At 39.5% G+C, this 21,765-nt stretch overlaps 1 protein-coding gene across 1 annotated transcript in view; it reads right to left on the bottom strand.

The window, feature by feature from the left end:
- Positions 1-20,297, bottom strand: part of thsd7ba (thrombospondin, type I, domain containing 7Ba) — a 111,274-nt gene extending 90,977 nt beyond the window's left edge. The window contains exon 1 of the mRNA XM_034561795.1: positions 20,138-20,297. Within this exon, the coding sequence (XP_034417686.1) occupies positions 20,138-20,297 (160 nt within the window). The remainder of the gene's footprint in view (positions 1-20,137) is intronic.
- Between the last annotated feature and the right edge of the window lie 1,468 nt (positions 20,298-21,765).

The raw sequence follows: 21,765 nt of genomic DNA, 5'->3' as shown, positions 1-21,765 counted from the left end.
GGCGCTTACAACTTCATGTCGCCATTTTGAGACCGTTAATGTTCGATGTTTTGTTTTGCTGCTCGAAACTTGAAAGAGCAGCCCGATTCCACATGCCTCAAGATGCTTCTGTAAGCCATGCATTCTGCTCCAATGTGTCACTAAAGGAGAGGCAGACATCTTTTCTGAGCACTTATTGATCACATTGACCCGTTTCTCTATCTACTGCACTGGACAAACACTGTATTTGGCTTGTAGAACAAACACATCAATAACTGGAGTTCTGAAGAGACTTCTCTATTAACAACATTCAATAATGCTACTTCAACAGCACAGTGCCACACTTTTGATTAATTGTCATTCAATTAATTTGCTGACTTGCTGCAGTGACACATACAGAGGGCCATAAAGCTTTTCTCTCTACGCCGCAGTTTTTTGTGCATTTTCTTCGTAAACATCTGCTGAGTTTTCTCGCCATCTATCTTCAACTTCTCTGCCCGGGTTTAGTTTGAGTGTATATACCTGCGTCCTTTGTCACAACACTTTTTAATTAAATGATACCTATGCCACTGCACCTTATTATGCACACAGCCGTCCCCCATGCCACACTTCCATCACTTGTAATTTATGAGCAGCGGGGTGCATCCTCAATTACAACATTCATATATGCAGAAATTCATCTGATTATCACAAGGCAGTCAATCCCTCTCCAGAAGCCCTGAATCAGCTCATTTTTGCCCAAATTTTGATGGAGAGGGTTAGAAGAAAATTTGCGAAAAGTGAGAAAAGAAGTTGAAAATCATCGCCGGGGACAATCCACAAGCAAACTAACTGACAAAAACATACTCATCACCTGCAGCTCAAAATAAAATGTATATGATATTAAAAAAAGAATGAGCAGCAGAAGTTTGACCTTCCTGCTTGAATATTAATCATACATTACCATATATGCTCAATAAGTGAATGCATTATAGTATTTGTGTTTTGGCTTGACAATGAGATCCTTACTGAAGTTTGCATTATCCCGAGGAAAAGCATCCAGTGCACTTCAATATCCAACACTAATGAATAACCTACCTTGGGGCTGCAATACTATACACATGGCTCCAAAGGGCTTTTGGTATAATTTAGTATTCAGCCTTTCAGCACAGTTCAGACTGACAGTACTTGAATGCCTAAATCACTAAATAAATGGCGAGCAGCGTAAGCAAGACAACACTAACACATGTTGTGACCATTGAATGAAGTAATCCCCATTTGGGCTAATCAGTAACTAACCAGATAAATACAATGCAACCCCCTCTTCAGCCCCACCACATTTTTTATTTTAAGATGCCGAAGTTCAGGAATATGACTTGTTTCCTTTCATCAACAATAGTCTGATTTGTGGTGTCAGAGATATTAAAGTGTGATAAATGGACAGACAAACAAACACACCGACTGGGACTGATCCAGAGTCTGTGGCCTGATTTCATGTGTGACGGTTCAAAGAGCCAGGTTCACACTCTATAAAGCATGATGCAGGACCTTCAAGCTCCTCGGCTCGGATTTAACTGAAATCCATAAAGCGGTAAGTAACAAAGATGATCATATTAATACCGGCATGAAGGCTTCTACACATGTAATCAATGATCTTTATTCAGAATTAATATACCACCACCATATCCAATATGGTGAATGCATGCAGATAAAAAGAGATACGACATACATGTAGGGCTACTAGTTCCAGGCTGCTTTTTAAGCCAATTTATTGATTGTCGTGTTGCCAAGGACGACTGACTTTGCACTAAAAGCAATTACAAACAATAGTAAAAACAGTATCGCATAATTAACGTATATACAAACACACATTTTGAAATATTTCTGTCTCGATTGATTTATGTAAAACCAAGCACACATAACTGTGAAATCAATATACATTTATTATTAAGCCATAGGTTAGAGGCCAAGTGAACACCTTTAACTGAAACGATACTGTGGCTGTTAGCTCGGAAAGATTATAAACACAAATGAAGAATAATCTGGACTTTCTTATTTTCCTCTCTGCCTGATATACAGTATAGTATCCTCTTTTACGGAACATTGTGTGAGTCACATTTGTATTTGTTTCTCCTCTGAATATGCTAACCTGCCAACATCTCCTTCTGTTAAATCAAGACTAAATCTGTCGATTGCAATTTGGTGAAGGTTCTAAATTTTAATGAAAATGTGGTGTTATTTTTGCAGATTTGGATCAAAAATAATACTATCATAATTATCAGCAATTACTTTCAAATGTGATTGCTGATAATGGGGGGCATGCTGACACAATAGACACAGCTTCACGACTAATATGACTTGCAGTTAAACTGAGAACTTGCTAAAAAGGTGTCTGATTGCTCCTGCAGCTTTCCCTGATAGAGTTATCAACTGAAAGATATCATTTCTAAAACTGTAACAGGTTGACACATGACATTACATTTTGTGTAATGTCATGTCTCCACAACAGGGCCAGGGGACTAGTTTTTTATACTTGTGTTCGACAGTAAAATCCCATTTCAGCAGTTTTTCGATTTCAACTAATCGTGATTGTGTGGTCATGTTCCGCTGTCTTACTAAACAAAAAAGGCTCTCGGTCAAACAGACGAGAATTCTTCTCCCATTGAAATCAATGTTGGACTTATTCCACCTGGTATTTAATCTACAAAGTAGATAATGTATTTCTTCTAAGGTCTCGTTTCTATAGCTCCAACTTTGATTGTAGGAAAATCCCAACAGAGGTTTCTCCCAGAATCAACTTGGTTACACTTGTACTTTAGTCAGTATCACTTTAAGACATAAAGAATACAGCGGGGACCAGGCAGAGGTGTGCTATAACTCTGTGGTGATCAGAATCTTTTTCCGTGTAATTGCTTGCCTCATGTGGTCTCTTCAAGTCACTGACCAGCCTGTGTAGAGGTGACAAGTAATTGGATAGGATGTCATTCACTCCTCCGTCTCACCGTCTTCCGCTGAGCTGCATTTCTCTTTCTCAAACGCAGGAGCAGAACTATTCGCAATATCTACAGGCAGCAACCTGAGGAACGACCTGAGGAACGACCCCAGTGTTGTAATAATGCAGGTGACGAGGGCCATGAGGTAAAGGACAGAAATAATGCATCACCGTTCGTATGATATATCGGCTGCTTGGTTTTAAAAGATCTATTAAAGCAAATTATATATATATATATATATATATATATATATATATATATATATATATATATATATATATATATATATATATATATACATATTTATTAGAATAATCAAAGTTTCCAGCAGGGCTTTTCTGGGAACTGTCTTTCTGTCGATCGATATTGTATCCACTGAATAAATATAAACTACCTATCCATTTATTTACACCAGAAGATAGTTCAAAATATCAGCTACCGCAGCAAAGACTTCAACGTGTTTAATTACAATCATGGATGGCAATGCAGGTGAGTCCATGTCGATGAAACGATGGACTTAAAAAGGGACAAAAAGAGAGGAGAGATGTATTGAAAGGTTGGACCAACTGAAGAGAGAATGCAGGAATAAAGGGGCTGCGAGCAGGAACACTCCTCATCAGTGTTTGAGGAGCGCTGTGACAAGGCAGCATTCATGGTTGAACATGAAATTTCATTTGAACACTGAGAGCCGACACACCATAGAGTTTTTCTTTTAGCTGCTCTCACAATGAGCAGCAATTCCCAAAAGTGCTGCTTTTATCTAGTAGAATAATGTAAACTAGCAAGTGCTCATATCTCCACAACAAAAATGGTGCTCAAAATGACCGACATCAGCATGCGCGTATTTGTTGCGTAACAAAGTTATAGCCAAAAGGACTTGATTACGGTCATGGAAAGTAACTCAACTAAATTAAATGGTTGATGCACCAATCAATATGTTATTTATTAATAATGGAACTTCAAATTAATGTTAATATTTCATTTATTTCACCATAACCAAGTTATCTATGTGGTTATGCATAATTTGAACTGTGCAAAATAAGTTTAATGCTGTTCTACAAATGTCCTGCATTCAGCTTTTGATAACACTTGCTGTAAACCTTACAAAATGTCGCTAAAATTCAGGATCAAATGCATTAATAGTTCAGTACTAATCTTCCCATCCCAATATGCAATCTACATCACTGTCACTAGAAATGAATCGCGATTAATAACAACGCTAAAAGCATCTTCCACAGTCATTTTATGAAGCAATCTTAAACCAGAAAATGTAGTTTTTTTTATTAAATCAACCATAAAATGGCTCTGGAGCTGAGATCAGGATCAATTCAATGTGGACCCCGAGAGTTTCTCTGACAAGAAGTGATCAACCAAGTCAGGTGTAACCCGCGGAGCCTAAATACTTCACTTTTCCTCCATCTGTCATTTGATTTCCCTTTGTCCCTCAGTTATTAATCAGACGCTCGCTCATTTTATGGTAATTTGTGGGAGGTCAAATTTAAGCTCCAAGAAACACTTCATCGGGGGTCCAGACAAAGCCATCAGCCACTGTGCAGCCATACTTGTTACCACTGAGTCCATGAGAAATGTGCAGACACCTCTAACTCCATTCCTCTGGGAGACTTAAGGACAGCACACTACTAAAGTAATTTGGAAGTTCTAATACTCGGAGGTGAACCTTCCTCAGATTCCTCAGATAACACAAAGGACTCCACGGCTTTAGTGTGCAAATAAGCCAAAGTTTAATCTATGGGAGAGTGTGTCAATCGCAAGAAAAATTAGCTTATTCTTAGTTGGTCTGTTTCTTGGTTCAGTCGCTCGATCCACCGTATTTGTCCTGAGTGAGATATATAATTTGACCAACTAACCTATACGGGCTGCAGAGGGAAAGCAGCATGTCAGCAGCACAGCAGCAGCTCAAATCCTAAATCAGTGGATGCATTTAAGCACAGCCCTTGGTCTGGGTCAGCCGTGTTTTGACAGCACTCATAATAATGGTAGTTGCACAAAATATTGAATCAAATATACTTTAAACATTACAAAGATATGTTTCAGGTTGCAGCTACCGACATGCTTTGTTCGTTAATTACAGCCTGCGTAGATGGCTGTTCTGGACCGTGTATGTTCTGTCACATACACGGGTTGAGGCTGAAAAACGCCCCCGTAAAAACAAACATTTAGTCTTATCGCAAGGTATGAAGACAATGTTCCTTAAGGGTCTAGTGTTCCTGACAGAACACACTCAGGAGTTCAAAGCTACAACAAAAAACTGTATTATGCAATCAAGCCTTGTTTGATAAATGTAACCCTCACTATCCAACCACATCCTTCAGCTGTCTCACTGTGATGCAATTTGTATTGAGCTCTTGACTGATCTGTTGTCTGAGAGCTTGGCATTGTCTTCTTCATTCTTCAATACACGCAAAAAACAGAAAGACAGTTAGGTAAGTGTGTGCGCGCATCAAAGAGATACGTGGGAGTGATTCATGGATTTTAAACAACATTAAGCCTGGTGCAGCTCTCCCTGAAAAGCATCTGTGCGGCTTGGATTTTGTAGCTCATAACTCAAGGCAGAAACTGAGACCATGGCGTTCACTGCTCTGAGTATGAATTGAATATTCCCTACCATGCCACCAGCTTATTAGGTACATCTGTAATACAATAGTCCTGCAGTAAATTCTACTTTTTGAATCTTTTTATATTGTGTAGGAATTCAAAGTGACTGCTACAGCTGTGATAACGCCTGTCTTTTTAATGTGACCTGGCACGTCCTGAAGGGTGGCTTTATCTGTCAGATGTGAACATTCTCAGGGCGAATCTGAGCGAAGCACAGTTACAAAATCCACATCTCGAGGTATCCAATCTAAGCTGTGTGAACATAAATCTGTCTACAGCCATGATAGTGCCAGCAGCAACATTCACTTATCACACGCCCTTTTGACATGGTACATGTGTAAGGAGCAGGGCGAATACGACAATGTTGCTGAGACTCGCCGAGGCTTTCTTGCACAGTTTTGCTCTCTTGCTGTTCTCTGCACAGATCAGGGAAACGCCGGGGAATATACAGAGCAACACTACAGAAGGAAACTATTGGGATCTTTTTCTCCGTGGGAATCCAAAAGACGCAGCAAGCTCTGTAAAATATCCATCAAATGATTCCTATACAGCCACATGAAACTGTGGCTTACTCTCCTACTCGCGGCGTCATCTTAGAACTCATCCGTCATTGTGATCTCAACTACACACCTGTAAACCTTTGTCACTGCATTTTGAGGAAGTGTGACTCTATCACGGTAACTCATTCTGACCACGGACAGACACAAATATAAATACTCACATAGACTCACCAGCGTTGCTGTTGCAGCTGCTGACAATATATACTAGCAGAGCCACTTTAGCAGGTCATAATATCCCAGCTTTCCTTCCCGAATTGATTCAATGTTTTACAATAAATGTCATCAACACTTGAGAATGCTATGTTATATCTCTAGGTACACAGATCTTACAGAACTTGTGATAAACACAAGTTCAATCAGAGGTCTTGAGAGATGCCTGGTGTCGTCTAAAAAAAACATTCCAATTGGGGATGTTTTTACATCAGTTTTATTGTGGTCATAAAAATATAAATTATAATACTGGTATAAACAGTACACACAGGACACTCCCAGGATACAGTCTGTGGTTGGCCTGGCCTGAATTATGTTCCCAGTCACGCCCTGCTTTGCATTATTTGTAATTGTATGACAGACGCAAATCAAATCACAGATCCAGCCACAGGTTTAATTTGCAAATGTCACACACAATTTGTGTATTTAGAGTTTGATCAAGACTGTTAAAATAAATCTAATCTTTAAATAAATAAACGATAAAAATAACGTCTCAGAAAATGTTTGTATAAAAAGTATTGTTTTGTTATTGGTACCAAAAGCCAAGACAATGTATTGGCACCAGCATAATGAAAGCCAATACCCAGCCCCAATACCACATATTTAACTCAACATTTTTGCTGAAATTTAAAGTTCCAGTGGATATTAATCAAGAGCATTTTCATTGCATTGCATTATAGTAGTTACAGAGTAAAAGATTAGGGAAACCACCTGACCAATTTTCTCACGCAGCTGGGCAGAGTTTTAGAGCCAATTATGTTTTTGAGAGCGCTTCTATTGGGACCTTCCACAGATTCCACCTGTCATCTGTTGGAAATCTGCAGCCATCCGGTCATAATAATTCAGGCAGATTTAAAGACAGCTAGATAATGAAACATCTTGAATATCCCTTTATGATTTTGAGGTTGCAGCTGCTGTATCCGAGTGGCTTAACCTAAAAAGAACTTGACGTGTCATTGTATTTCCAGTTCAACTGCAAATTCAGTGAGCTCATTACCCAACAGTAATACTTCACAACTACAGTGCAGTTTTGATTATTACTCAGACATAGCAAAGACTGTTTTGGGATTATTAAAATGAACAAGATAGCATTCAACTCATTGCATAACTGAGAACTGCCACTAAGGTCTGTCTTGCGTTGTTTCGTCATAACAGCAGATCTGTGCAAATATTGACAGTGTATGAACAATAAATCAGGAGATACACTCATTAGTTTGGCCTCTTGATGGCACCAGGTAAAAGCTATATGGTCATTAAACTCCAAAAATGTCTTCCTGTTGGGAGCCTCAATGTTCACAGCCGATGTTTGATATGCACAAGGCCATCATATTACCTCCACAGCAAAGGTAATAAAAGATCAAACATCACTCCACAAATCCTAATTAAAGTTCACCTGGCTTCTCTCCTCATGATTAAGTGCTGGGCGTTTGGGGTATGAAAATGATGCATGGCGTATCCAACTTATATTAATTACATGCGATGAGTTTCTTGCACATTCACATCCTGCAAACTCATGGTTAAGAGTCTTTCTCTGTATCCTATTTGTACAGACAATGTGTGCTCATGTCTCGGGCTCCAGTAACTATGGGGTATGGGAGCACTGCCAAACAAGTATAGGAGGTAAGCATCGTCTTTACTTGAGACATTGTCTTGATTGTATTCACTTATAGGCCTACCTTTGTCCATTTGATCATTTGATTTGTGAAAGGAAAATTAGACTGTACAGTATATATATATAGGCTATATTTGTGCTCCCACAAATTCAGCTCATTAGATCAGCCCACAAGTTCTGTCCCTGCTGGTCAGCTAATGGCTACGATGAGCTGATTGCTGCCAGGCATCTGAATCTGATGGTCTTGGTTTAATAATGCGTACTGACCAGAGCTGTAGTTCACCCTGGATAAGAACATCTGGCAAATGTATATGTAATTGTTGACATGCTTTGGTCTGGAACATAACGCAAAGTTTAACCATCTCATGAAAAACAAAATAAATGTTCAAACAACGTTAGACAGACCAACTGCTGTTTTGAATGTCAGCCTGTTTATGTGTGTCAAAACATTTTTTTCATAATTTTCTTTGAAGTAACTTAATATTAAAAAAAAGCAACAGCCTTTGGGAAAATAGGCCTACTGTTCCACACATATTATAGTCTTGTAACATACATTTACAGAAGAAAGACAGCGAACACGGTATCGTTCTCCTAATAGCTCTCATTATACATGGAATGTTTTAAATGTAATCACGTCATGAGACTGATATACGGCTTTACAAACTTTTCAGCTTCTGACCTAACTTGCTTTTCAGGCAACACTTCATGAGTGATCATCAGCTTCTTTGGATATTCAGACTTTGTCATTGAGTTACTTTCTGCCATTCTTTGGCTCAGGCCTCATGCTGCCAAACCAGCCAGTTTGAGAGCATGATCCCTGATCAAGGAAAGAAAAGGACCCTCTATTGCCTCATAATTAAAGCAGAAAATTGCAAACCAGGAAGTCCACGCTCACAAAAACATATGCAACAGCTTTGCTAAACAACAAGTTTTGAGTTTGACAGGCAACAATTAAATTGGTTTGTTGTGCCCATTAAGGGCAACAGGTTGATGCAGCTCTCCCCCTGCTCTCAACAACAAAGAATTATTGAGCCACTCATCCCAAAGCGGGTTGAACAGAAATTTGGTGGACTGAACGATAAAAAACTCAAATGTAACGGACACCCTCAGACGTCTCTTGGTGAAACTACGACACAATCTGACACATTTCTGAGGACACAGACAATTGTTAATAAACAACTTTACTTTACTTGATATGCTCGTCAGTCTTAGTATACAGTCCCTGTATTGTGTACATATATTCAAACATCTTAGTTGATAAAGGTTATGTATAGTTAATGTCATGATAGCAACCTCTGATTAGAATTCTTGTATTTTCTTGCCAGACAAACTGGATGTTAATTGCTCGGCCTGCAACGTTATCTCACACAGCGCTGGACACCCGGGGGGGAAACGTTCTCCCCTCCCTATCATGCCTCTCATCAGGACACTGATTTGTGCTAAAATATTGAGAATGTTATACATTCATTGATTATGCATATAGGCACACATGTATCTACATAGGTCTGTCGGTCTTGATCACAGTGTCAATCTATGTTGTGTAATTGTTTAATTAATTGTGTCTTTAATTGATCAGGTTTTTATTCAGTTTATTATATCAAACTGTTTGGTTGCGTTCAGCAGCTGAGAGAGCTCAGTGTTTTAATATGAACTAATTAAAAAGACTAGTGTTGATTATGTAAAGTATAGGTTCAATTAAATAATCAGGATAGTTGTTCAAATGGGAGTGGTTTAGCTGTTTTCGCCAAAAAACTATACCCAAGAAGAAAAAGCAACGAGAAGACAGTCGACTCTGGACAAGACGCTGAAGGGTTGTCTCCTTATCACCCCCCCCCATCCCCACCCCTCTCCGCCCTCAGGCCCGGAATAAGTGGGGAGCGCAGTTCTGTCCGTCTGCAGGCTCCAAGGCCCAGAAATAACTCCACAGGCTGAGAGGGCAGCCAGCCAATATGAGAGGCAACAACCTGAAGAAGTGCCTTCCTTCAGATATGATTGATAACTTTGAATCCTGCACGCCAGATCTCTCCCTTGAGGCTTTGCCATTTCTTCCGCCTCCTCTCTAGCTTTGTGTTCCTGACTCAAGGACCATGGCCACCCGGTGCTGTTTAATGTGCCATGCAGCTCCAACCTGCGATGCACCAACATGCTGAAGATTTATTCCAGCAACTATTGAGAGAATGAGACTCTAAAAGAAAAGACTGAGATGAAAGACATTATAAACTGGAAAAGGTGCCATAATGACCCGTGCTGCTAGACAGGGGAGTGATAAGATCATAAAACATCCTGTTGAGAGACTAAAAGATGAGGAAGAACGGTTCAAGCCGAACCCCAACGGAAAAGACAACCAGGTTACGAAGATATCAGAGAAAACCAAACCAACTGCCACCGAGCGAGAGATGGAAGAGTATGATTCAACAAACTACAATCATCCAATAACTTTCAGGAATGGAGAGAAGGCAACGGAGGAACAGCCTCTGCATGCAGCTGCACCTCCCATCTGCCTATGAGAGCCGTGAGGTGAAACAATACCATTTCCAAATGCTAATGAGTCCAATGCTCGTGGGCAAAATACATTTTACACATTTTCACATAAGAAAATAATCTTAAATAAAAATATCTAAAAAATGTAATTAAAATGTAAATAATATAAAAAGGTGCTTCACAATCTTCCACGGTGCTTCAAAAACTCTTGACTGCTAAATTTAAGGTCCATACAAGAACAACACACAAACTATTGTAAAATGTATTTTTACTTTAAAGCTCCCAACGACCACTTCAAGTAACTTATGTATTATAACAGTTAAATAATACAATATATAAAAAGATTATAATTTACTACAACAATGGAAATTATAGCTCACTAGGATCTGTTGACACCTGACCGTATATGTGTTAATTTGTTATGGCTATTAATAGAATATGTATCCGTGGTTATAACTATGGTTATACAGTGCTATAAGACGATTACAATGCATTGGAGAAAGTGTTACAGAAAAGTCCAACACCCAGTGTCTAATAATAAATTAGGGAGCATATGAAGCATTCAGTGGCAGTTGTGGCCCTTGTTTAAAACATGGCCTGTTGCAGCTTTATGACATTTTGAGTTCATCATGTGAATTATAGCCAAACAATGTGATACTAATCTCTACGCTAGAAATGCAAGGTCCATCTCAGTGGAGGTCAGTGCAGGCTAAATTAAAAAAGAAAATTAAAACTGAAACATTTAGAATAAGTGAGAGGACAGTGACAGAATCCAATGAGAGTGCAGTGTTAAAACACACAGCTTTTGCTTGGCTTGCCTGGATTTTGTTAACAGGCAATGTGTTTTAAACGGTGTTTGGGATGGATGGTGTGTTCACAAAGAAATCATTCCCTAATCTTCTTAGTGCTTCGTACCTAAACACAACCATGTGACAATGCTCCAGCTGCTATATGCGTGTACATAGAGAACACATGAAATGCATTGTCCGTCTACATTCTACATGCACGTTCTGTATCAAGAGTTTACAATTCACCAGATATGTTGATTTATTACGTTTTATTATGGTGAGAATGTCAATTCTAGGAGACTGGACTGATACGGGGCTATTCAGTCATTTAGATGGCTCCATACATCTTGCTTCTTGAAACACTGCCCATATCACATAGAAGTATGGGTTTTTAATCCTAAATTTTTTTGTGAGATGAGAGACATAGGTCATAATTTAAAACGTTTATATTTTGGCATTGACTACCGCATTAATACTGGCAGGATAACCCCACTGCAATACTTTGCTCACGTGTTATCCTCACAGCTTTTCTCATCTCTCTCTTCCACTCCTCCCTTGCACATCCTCGGCTCTGACGAGTCTTTTTCAGCACAGCAGTTGATCAAAGGGTAGAATAGAACAAGCGATCTTGATAGACAGTGCTCTCCAATCACAAGATGACTCATTTGGGATTTTTTTCTCAGGTGAGAATAAAATCCATTTGGTTTCACCTCGCTGTCTCTCCAGTGTGTTCCCCACTGGGTCAAATACACAGTAAACAGAGGAGTCTATTTTAACAGGTCTCTGCAGAGGCTGCTGTTCAAACACAGAGAACATTTTTACCATTTTCCTCTTACGTTTGGCAGTGCATCAGCAAGGAGTCACAATCTTCCGTTTTTTTCTGCGGAGATATTTTAAGTGAAGTGAAGCATTCAACCCGAGAAACAAATATATCATGCCATTAATTATCAAGCAAAGGAGGACGTAGTCATAGGAATAGAGAAATCGTATCAGTTGACCTATTTATTTCCTCTGTCTGCAGTGGGGGCTATAAGCAAGGAAACTGCTCGATGAAGACACATTTCATTTTTAGTATTTAGGTTTCAGCTCCTTGTGTGTATATATATCGCAGGTTCTCCCCGGACTCACATTGGCTCAGTCTGGGTGAGACCTTCAGGCTTACAGTTTTTTGTTGTATGAGTTCATCTCATTAAAACTATTGTAATTACAACCGGGGCGTCATGTTTTGTTAAAGCAGCAAATAGGCTTTTTTTTAATGAACTAGAATAACAATGAAGCTCTCTGACTGGAGAGCATTTCCAGAGCAGCATATTAAAGAACCTGACAAAAGTGAGGAACTGAATGATAGAGTCATAATGCCATGAAGTCGTAAAGGCTTACTTTATTTTGCAGTGGGCAGCAGAGGATGTTGATGCTTTGTCCGTTCATTCCATGCAGTGACAAATAACTTGCAAGGCCCTTTTTATGGGCCTGACCTTCACACTGACATGCATAACCCACAAACTACAAGGCCAATTACATAAGCCTCAAAACTCAATATACCCATCTTCTGGTAAGGCATCAAAGAACAGGACATGCTCCCGCCTGGCTCTCTTCGCTGCTGATTTGCGGAAATCTTTGCACTTGGGCCAGTTCGCAGCAGCGGAACAGGAGAAGCTCTTGTCAGCAGGTTTAATCTCATTTGCATTAAAGGAAGCGAAGCTGTAGACTCATCAAATTTCAGTATTGTGACTTTTATTTTTTAGCTTGAGAGGTACAACCTTCTAAATAACTACTTTGGTTGAGTTTTTATTTCAACTTGTCTGCAAGAGTTAGCTTCATTGTGCAGTCAGCTATGATTCCGAGACTCTATCATACTACTTAATGTAATTTGAGAGTGATGTATCAAATAATGGAGCTTTATTAATCAGAAACCCAAGAAATGCCGTTCATGCAGGCCCGGACTGGCCATCAGCAGCGCCGAGCAAATTCCCATTAACCTGGCTTTCTATTCAGACCAGTGTTAAAAATGTTGAATGTAATGGGTAAATCAAATGGAAACCGACATGAGGCAGATACAGGGACTCAGAACTGTGTAATGTATGTAATTGTAGGTTCCTAACTCTGATGAGTAGCAGCAGATGCTTTTTTTAGCTATCACTATGTTCCATAAAGCACACTTTTTCTTTTTGCTTTCAAAACATCCTGCAGCTGCATTTACATACTTTTGCATGCAGTTTGCATTTAGTTAGGACATATCACTTTGTCATATCAGTACACCGTACATGTTGTTATATATAAAGAGCAACACAGAATGCCTGAGAGCCTTAATGCATTATAGTCTCTTCTTTGTTCATATTTTTTATTTAATTAATTATTTAAATTAAATGAAGACATTTCCATCATAAAATGGTGCATTAAAACTCACCAGAATACAGGACATTAATGCAGAAAATGAAATATTTGACTCTCAATTTCTTCCTCACAGGTTAACGTGCATCCCAAAATGATGAAATTAAACCTACCCCTTAGTCATGCGTTTCTTTTAATATCCTTTTAAAAAGGAAAGGAGTCAGCTGAGGTGGTTTGGGCATCTAGTCAGGATGCCTCCTGGACGCCTCCCATTAGAGGTTTTCCGGGCACGTCCAACTGGTAGGAGGCCCCGGGGAAGACCGAGGACACGCTGGAGGGATTATATCTCCCGGCTGGCCTGGAACGCCTCGGGATCCCCCAGAATGAGCTGGAAAGTGTTGCGGGTGAGAGGGAGGCCTGGGTCGGCCTGCTGAACCTGCTGCCACCGCGACCCGACCCCGGATAAGCGGGTGATAATGGATGGATGGATGGATCCTTTTAAAAAGGTAGGCATTTTTGTTTAATTGTTTAATTGCAAAAATCAGCTTTTAGGATTGTGAGCCCCTGCCCCTCGAACATCCTCTGCACGTCCCTACGTGGTCCGCTGTCACTGTGTGGAGATTGAACTGGGCTGACGTTACATTCCCAGTCTGAATTAGGTTCCCGGTCTGGCCCTGCTTTTACACATTTCAATATTATTATTAATTGAACCTGCAGGAGTCATTCTGTAATGAGATGCCCTTCTGTCTCTGATTCCCATCATTTACACAATGACACTACATGCTGGATAATCCCAGTAGCTATGGAGCTCCTGATAATTACTTTGTCATGGGCGTGTGTCTTTCCCTATTCCTCATTCAAGCCTCTAATGGAAAAATGTAACTGCAGCAGATTTTACCAGAATTGGAACGTTTTGTATAAGGATGATGTGAAAACCCTGTGCAGCTTGAAAGAGACTTCTGAGAGGAAAGTCGCTCTGAAAGCAAACTCCTCTGTGAGAATATTCTCATGGGATTAAGGATCTGACTGCAAGGAATCTCGTGCCTCGTGGCCCTTATGAGACAAGCGGACAGCTTTTATGACAGCCTCAATCAGTTCACTGCCAGTCATAAAGACGGACATAAGTTCAAAATGAGATCTCAATTGAATAATCAATGTGAAGGGCTTTTGAAGAGACACGTCAGATTTAGTGAAGGTTGCTGATCGCGAGAATACTCGCATGGTGCTTTCAATACTGATCGGATTTACATGAAACAAAGCCGAACAACCACTTCAAATTCACTTTTCATTGTGTTTCCTGTCAATGGTAAGCCCAAGGCACGATTTGAAAAATGCAGAGGGGATGTGTTTGGTTTTTATAAAAGCGTGAGTTGTAGAATATGTAATTGGAGCAACATCTTTCAGCCTCAGATCAATAGTCCACTTTGAATTCTATTCACCTTGATCCTAATCAGGCTTACTTGGTGTACTAGATTCAGCGAATCCAAGGGAGATATGCGTGGAGGCAGATAACAAACTACATTTTTGTATTTGAAATTTTAATGAGACAGCGTTTTTTGGCAGGAATTTACTGAATTGTAATGGCAAGCTACATAATTGATAGAATTTGAATAGAACAAGCAAAATATCTTGAAAGCTCTACAGCGTTTACAAAAAGCCAGAAGAAAACATTTAATCCCTGTGTGTGCCACTTCAATTGTTGTGTGTCAGGATGGATGAAAGTGTTCTATATATGCTCATAGTTAGGGTATGGGTGTTGGTAATTTTAAAGAAATCCAGGCGACTCTTTGATGTATGAAGTGGCAGCTAACTTGTTAATGATATACAATAGTTTTGTTGTAATACATACATTATGTTTCTCCTTGCTTCTAGTATTTGTAGCCTAAACATATCTGAATTAATCACGTATGTACCAAAAAGAAGTATAATAAATATTTCAATATTTTAAACACACGCTCCCCTTATCTGCAGTATTTTTACATGATTATCTTCTTTCACATTTTTCACAACCCTGAAACCTCTATCATTACTGTGACGTTTATCATTTCTTCACGTTCTAAAAGTTGTTATTCTTTTCAGATGTGTGTCTGGTGTTAATGATCTCAGGCGAGTGCCTTAACAACAACAATATTCTAGCCCTCTGGGTTAGAGAGAGGCCGGCTTAATGAGAGGGGATTGTGTAATGCTGATGTGTGAATGCAAGGAGAACGATCTTCTATTTCTGGGAAAGCACAGATGACATTTTCACAGACTGGCATTTTGCAGAAGTTTTGGAGCAAAGAGAGGCGTGCAGCAGCAGCAGCAGCAGCAGCAGCAGTTTTCTATCCCGTGTGAATCGTTGCTTATTTTACCTCCAGTATGCAGCAGCAGAAGAAATCCCACACAGCTGTTGTCAAAATGCTGACAACTGCAGAGCCCACAGGACAAATCACCTGGTGGCAGTCATCGTTGTGATTACATTAAAATAAAAAAGTTACTTCTGAGGATGCATCTTCCAAGTCGTTAACAAACATGCCAGCTCCAACATGTTTTGTGTTGCCCACCAGGGTCCACAGTCATTCTATTAAAAAACAAACAAAAGGATGATGAATGAATAATGAATGATTGAATGTGAACCTTGTTATACTGTGTCAACATCAGCGAAAAAAGTTGTCGCTATTCCAGCTAAATCTGAGATGTTTATAGGCTAGAGGTGATTTCTAGCAGTGAAGTCCACCACACCACTTCATAATTTAAGATGTTGGCCAAAGGCTAAATTATGTCCTTGAGAATTGATTTATTCTAAACAATAATACGATGTATTATTCGTCTACTGAGGTCGTTGAAGGGGGAACAAAACCGTTGACGCTTGCTGTAACACTGTAAGCTATCATTATTAATTCAATCGTAAAATTAATCAACTATTTGAGAGTAAGAATCAGTTCAGATTTAGTGAAAGAATTGTGAGCATGCAAACACAAACCTAAGACACACACATATGGTGGACCAGTTAAGTTATGTAAAAATGTTACAGATGAAATTACAGGTGAATAAGTTTACTGACTTCAGCTTTATGGAAATATGGCTCTATCGTCAGCTGGCAGCTTAGAGTCTCCTGAAAATTACATTCACATACATTGAAACTGCTTTATCAATTCTATTTAATTTTTTATTTATTTATATATGTTTATATTGTGTTGATAGTCTAAACAGAGGTCCTCCGAATTGTCAGACACAGTTAGGAAAAACTGCGTGATTGTGTTTGGTTTGGATGTTTGAATTCAGCTCTGTATGAGTAATCAGATTACGTCAGAATACATCAGCACATGTTATGTTCAACATGTTCAACATGTTCAACATGTCAACTGTTCAAGGGTCACTGGGCACATGGGACCTAAGTGTATCATTTGTTGTTTGTGTATTCTCTGTTGTTTTATTCAAAGTCTCACATTTGAAATGAGCTCATCTGCATAACAATCACTTTGCTTGGTCTTGTTCCCAAGAGGAAGGAACCTGTTAGATTGGCCCCGTCAGGACAACCTTTGACTTCCTTTACAAAACAACTCAATCCTCCATGAGGTATTGTACTGACTGGGAAAGCTGACAGGGCAGTGCATTTGCCTTTGCTGCAAGACGTTGCCAGAGGGTAACTAGATATTGTCCCCTTGCAACAGCTTATCTGGTGCTTACTGGCTAAAACAGGCACTTGATAAATGTGATTTTTTTTTCTTTGTCACTGCTGAAGCGAAAAAGCCTTCTGTAAATTATTCAGTGCAATTTGGTTAAATGTGAAAACCTGATAGACTGGATGCTAGCACATTGTCTCTTTTGAGCTTATTTTTCAGAAACAACAGAAGCTCTCTGCAGCAGTGATGTTTGATTTCAGCTTTGATGGTGCAACAGAGTGGTGAAATTGCAAATAAATACACTCAGACCCTGAAATGAAATGTAAATGTTGCCTGACTGTATCACTCCACACATGAGTTCATGTTTTTAAGACCAGGTCCAAGAGCTTCAGCCTCATAAACTGCTGGAATAATCCAGCAGGAGCTGAGGGTGATCCCTCTCATTAAGGAAAACCTTTATTGATTTTCCAATCTTTCAAAAGTCATTGCCAAGTTCCCACATAATTTAAATGAACAGGCAGCTTAATCATTCAATCCTCTCGAGAACACTGGCAGGATTTATCAAAAGGACACATACTATTTCATTTTATAGCCCAAAACGGAAGAAATATGAATGAAACAAGTACGAATTAAACAATACATTGTCACAAAACAATCAAAGCGCTCAATGCAGTCAAACTCTCAAATGTTTTGTTAAAATGATATTGAAATACCAATGTTTTGCCCCTCAGAGATAAAGACACCTCACTATCCTGAATTTGTTGGATTTTCTAGTCAAAAAAAGGAAATAACAACTTTAACAATGGCATTTTTATTTTATTTTTAGAAAGAGAGGCTTTGATTCACAATACCGCCTCACCTGGGATGTATCTTAGAATACTTCAGCTATGTTCCTTTCAGTCGACTAAAGCTGACACAGGATGAGCGCGCTGCCTTGCTATTGTGTTTAAATGCTGATGCTCATGAAAGTCAGAATGAATCCAGTTTTAACGCTCAGTTTTTTTGAAGATATCAGCATTCTGATGGACTGTATATGCCTTGAATTTCAAAAACAAAATTTCAAAAGGCGAAAGCTACAGACTGCAAACTTCCATTCGTCTGCCATTATATTCTAGAGTCAACTAGTTTCATGTAATCTAGTCAATGTGCAGCAACACTAATGTAATGTTATAAAACAGACAGAGCCATCTGAATCATACTGCAGCACCAGCTGACAGTGCTGTGAGGAGATTTGCAAAGGGAACATGCAGTTCCTTTATCATATGTGATACCTCCTGTAGCGTTTGTCTCTCACGCATTTTGATATCTGAAACACTTAATGCTACCTGTAGTTGAGCTAAAAGCCTGACACACTAATATGCTGGTTTCTACTCCAGACACTATTAATTTAGTGCTAAATGTATACCCCACTGTTAAAAATGGTAAGTATGTTTGGTTCGTTCTTTGAACGGTCACTTTAAAGAGTTAAATAATAGCCCCATTAGCCGCAGTATTTCAGTGCTCCATTCTGGTCTCCAAGACACTGATGAAGGTCAAGCTTAAATGGCTCCAGCTCTCTCTCTAAACCACAGACTCCGAGCTTAGCCACAGCTCTGGGAACTGGCTCACACAGAAGATTTACCCCACAATGCCGTTGGCCTAGATAGACACAACTAACACACAATAGGGTGGCTGTGCATAATTTAGAGAACATCTTTCTGACACCGACAAGTCCACATTTAAAACGGAGCTCGTCAGCCAAATGAAGTATACATATATATTACGTCCGTGGTGAAGATGGGAACGTTAAATCAATATTTGCCAACGCAAACGTGATGCTCAGACTTGAGATGTAAAGCCTGGAGCTGCTGCAGAGACGGTGAATGTGAGAACATGTGGCCTTGAGGAATCTCTGCTCATTTACACCAAGCTACACCAAATACGTCCTCATTCCATAACACAACACACTTTATTGTACAACTGGCTGTTCTTCAACTGCTGCTTTGCTTCAAAGCACTGTGATACAGTCCCTCGGAAGCAGCATATTCTGAGGTGAGGCGCGTTAACTTGGAGATTTCCTTTCTTGTTACAGAAGTAGTTTTCCTTTTAAAGTTAACTGAAGCAACAACTCATGAACCATCTTAGCGCTGCAAGGATGTTAAATCCTCACCCGTGTCCTGGTTACATCCCTTTTGAACATATGCTCTTTCATGTGAAATTAATCAATGTCTTTATCACTTGGGCAGTGTCATTACCCAACCACAGAGTGAGAAATGAAAGTGCTAATCGCACAGCAAGTGGGGCATTTTTGTGAGAAAGCCAAGTTTTCCTCCTCAAGCTGCTTTGGCATTTCCAATTGAATTTGTTCAGCGAGTGAAGGGTGAGGCATGATATTAACTCGGATTGTGTTCAAAAGGGAGTGACACATGACATCAGCTTACACTAAAGAAATCCAATTGAGATTCTCTCTCAAATACATATGCGCATTATTTGGATAATCAGACATAGCTGGGGCTCCTAATCCACAGCAGAACAGAGCAGGACATGATTATTTACTGTGCACCAATGTCTCATTAGCTGTGTAATGTAACCACAGCATACACATCATCATGGTAACAATCCAAGCCCTGCTTATCATCACTGGGCTAGGGATAAATAGTCCGATGGAAAGTGCAAGGGCCCTCTGGCTTGATAACGTCCAATAGCAGCCAGAGGTTTATGCTCCCCAAAAGTGTCAGAAAGAGGAATATAACTTTCCCTAGAACTGGGTGCACTGAAAACTAATTTTCTATTTTTGTCCAATAAATAGAAGTAGTAAGGACTGATGGTCTGACTCTGGTGTGTTTATACATGCAGTATGAATGCACATATTTAAGTATGTTTTATATATTTATGATATCATTGAAGCAACATTGGCAAACGACCAGTGGTGTAGTTGTAAAACTCAATTCGCTCCAGAGACTAAAGACCTGGATGACTATATTTGAATAAGTAAACATTTTACCTGCTTTCCAAGAGAAATTATGGTCCTTTGGAAACACAACATCGGACTGGACTGAAAGGGAAAAGAGAGACAAGAGGAGGAAGAGGCTGAGGTAGCTTCCAGAATGCCGTGTCCAGGCAATGGCCCCAAAGTCATCTTTTAGAGTCATAGTCCAGCCCATTGCTTCCTCTCTTACTCCTGTGGGAAGAACATGAAATTCATCAGTAGGTCACTCATAAAAATGGAGCGAGACATGGGCCAGAGAAACCAGTGTAGAAAATGTGTGTAAGCTTTTTAAAATGGGAAAAGTGAAGGAGGTGTCAGACATTCTGAGGTTTCTGTGTAGAAAATATCCCACTGGAACCTCCAGCCCAGAAATATGACTTTCAGTGTCACCTTCCAAAGTGCATAACACTCTCTCGCATATGAATCATAGGCTGTGACCAAAATCACTCAATAATTATTATTTTTTTAATATCCTAGGTAGAGGACTCAAAGTTTCCCACAATGCATGGTGAAAAGTACTCTACAACATGGTCACTCACCAAGCAATATATACCATCATGCAATGCGCTGAAGGAATAATGCCAGACAGCCAAAAGGAAAGTAATCCATGAGTAGTGGCAGAAAAATAATGTATTTAATGTAGGCAGAGCAGCTTATCACAACAAGGACAGCCATAAAGTACTTTATTTTTAATAATCTGGGAAAATGTGCTTCCGTGTTTACCTTTCACAATAAAGGTCCTCAACATATATGGAGCTAAATCCATGCCAATAGTTTTGTTCGTTTGAAAAAAAGATTTGAACCTGAAAATTCAAGTTTTGGTCTTGAACTTTGAAAAATTCAACAATGTATTCGAAATAAAAATAAGTGTATGAAAAGTTGTGTTGGTTTAAATATAATTTAGATTCAGTTATGTTTTTTTTCGAATAAAATATATTTTTTCATTTTTCAGTAGTATATTTTATATTTTCAACTTTCAATCATTTTTTTTCGGGTTCAAATCTTTTTTCACTTTCAGATCGTTTTTTTTCAGGTTCAGACTTTTGGCCGGGATGTGGCGTGGGGGCGTGGTTTCGACTACAGGGGCGTTGTATCATGAGTGACAGCTTAACAAAGAAGGCTGACGACCTGCCTCGACTACGTGGGTACTGCGAAAATGATGACTCACTCCTTTATATACAGCATATTCACGTGATTGGCAGTAGACACAATTGACGCCAGCTGTTCTATACCATACTTGGCTTTAATCGCAGTAAAAGAGCAATACACTTTGCCAGGTTGTGGCGTTCAAAGGTCCCGCTATAGTATCTGACGTTTCGCACTTCCACACACCACCTTGAACACAGCGTGATTCTGCGATGGCGTCTGATCCACCCGGTCCGCCTGCTGGCTCCAGTGGGCAGGTAAGACATTTAACCTTTTTGTATGGATACAAGAAACATTAAAATGACGATTGTAAAATAGGGACACGTTACAAAGCATTAACTAGATGTATTGAATACTAGCTAGCACTATACTTAATTTCCGCTTTGGCAAAAAACACATTTCAATAAATCTAGTTAATGATCCACCCTGACCGGGTGGATCAGACGCCATCGCAGAATCACGCTGTGTGGAAGTGCGGAACATCAGATATTATAGCG

Source organism: Cyclopterus lumpus, chromosome 21 (assembly GCF_009769545.1).
Source record: "Cyclopterus lumpus isolate fCycLum1 chromosome 21, fCycLum1.pri, whole genome shotgun sequence".
Lineage (NCBI taxonomy): Eukaryota > Metazoa > Chordata > Actinopteri > Perciformes > Cyclopteridae > Cyclopterus > Cyclopterus lumpus.
The sequence above is the reverse complement of the archived record's forward strand: the minus strand, read 5'-3'. Positions and strand labels throughout refer to the sequence as shown.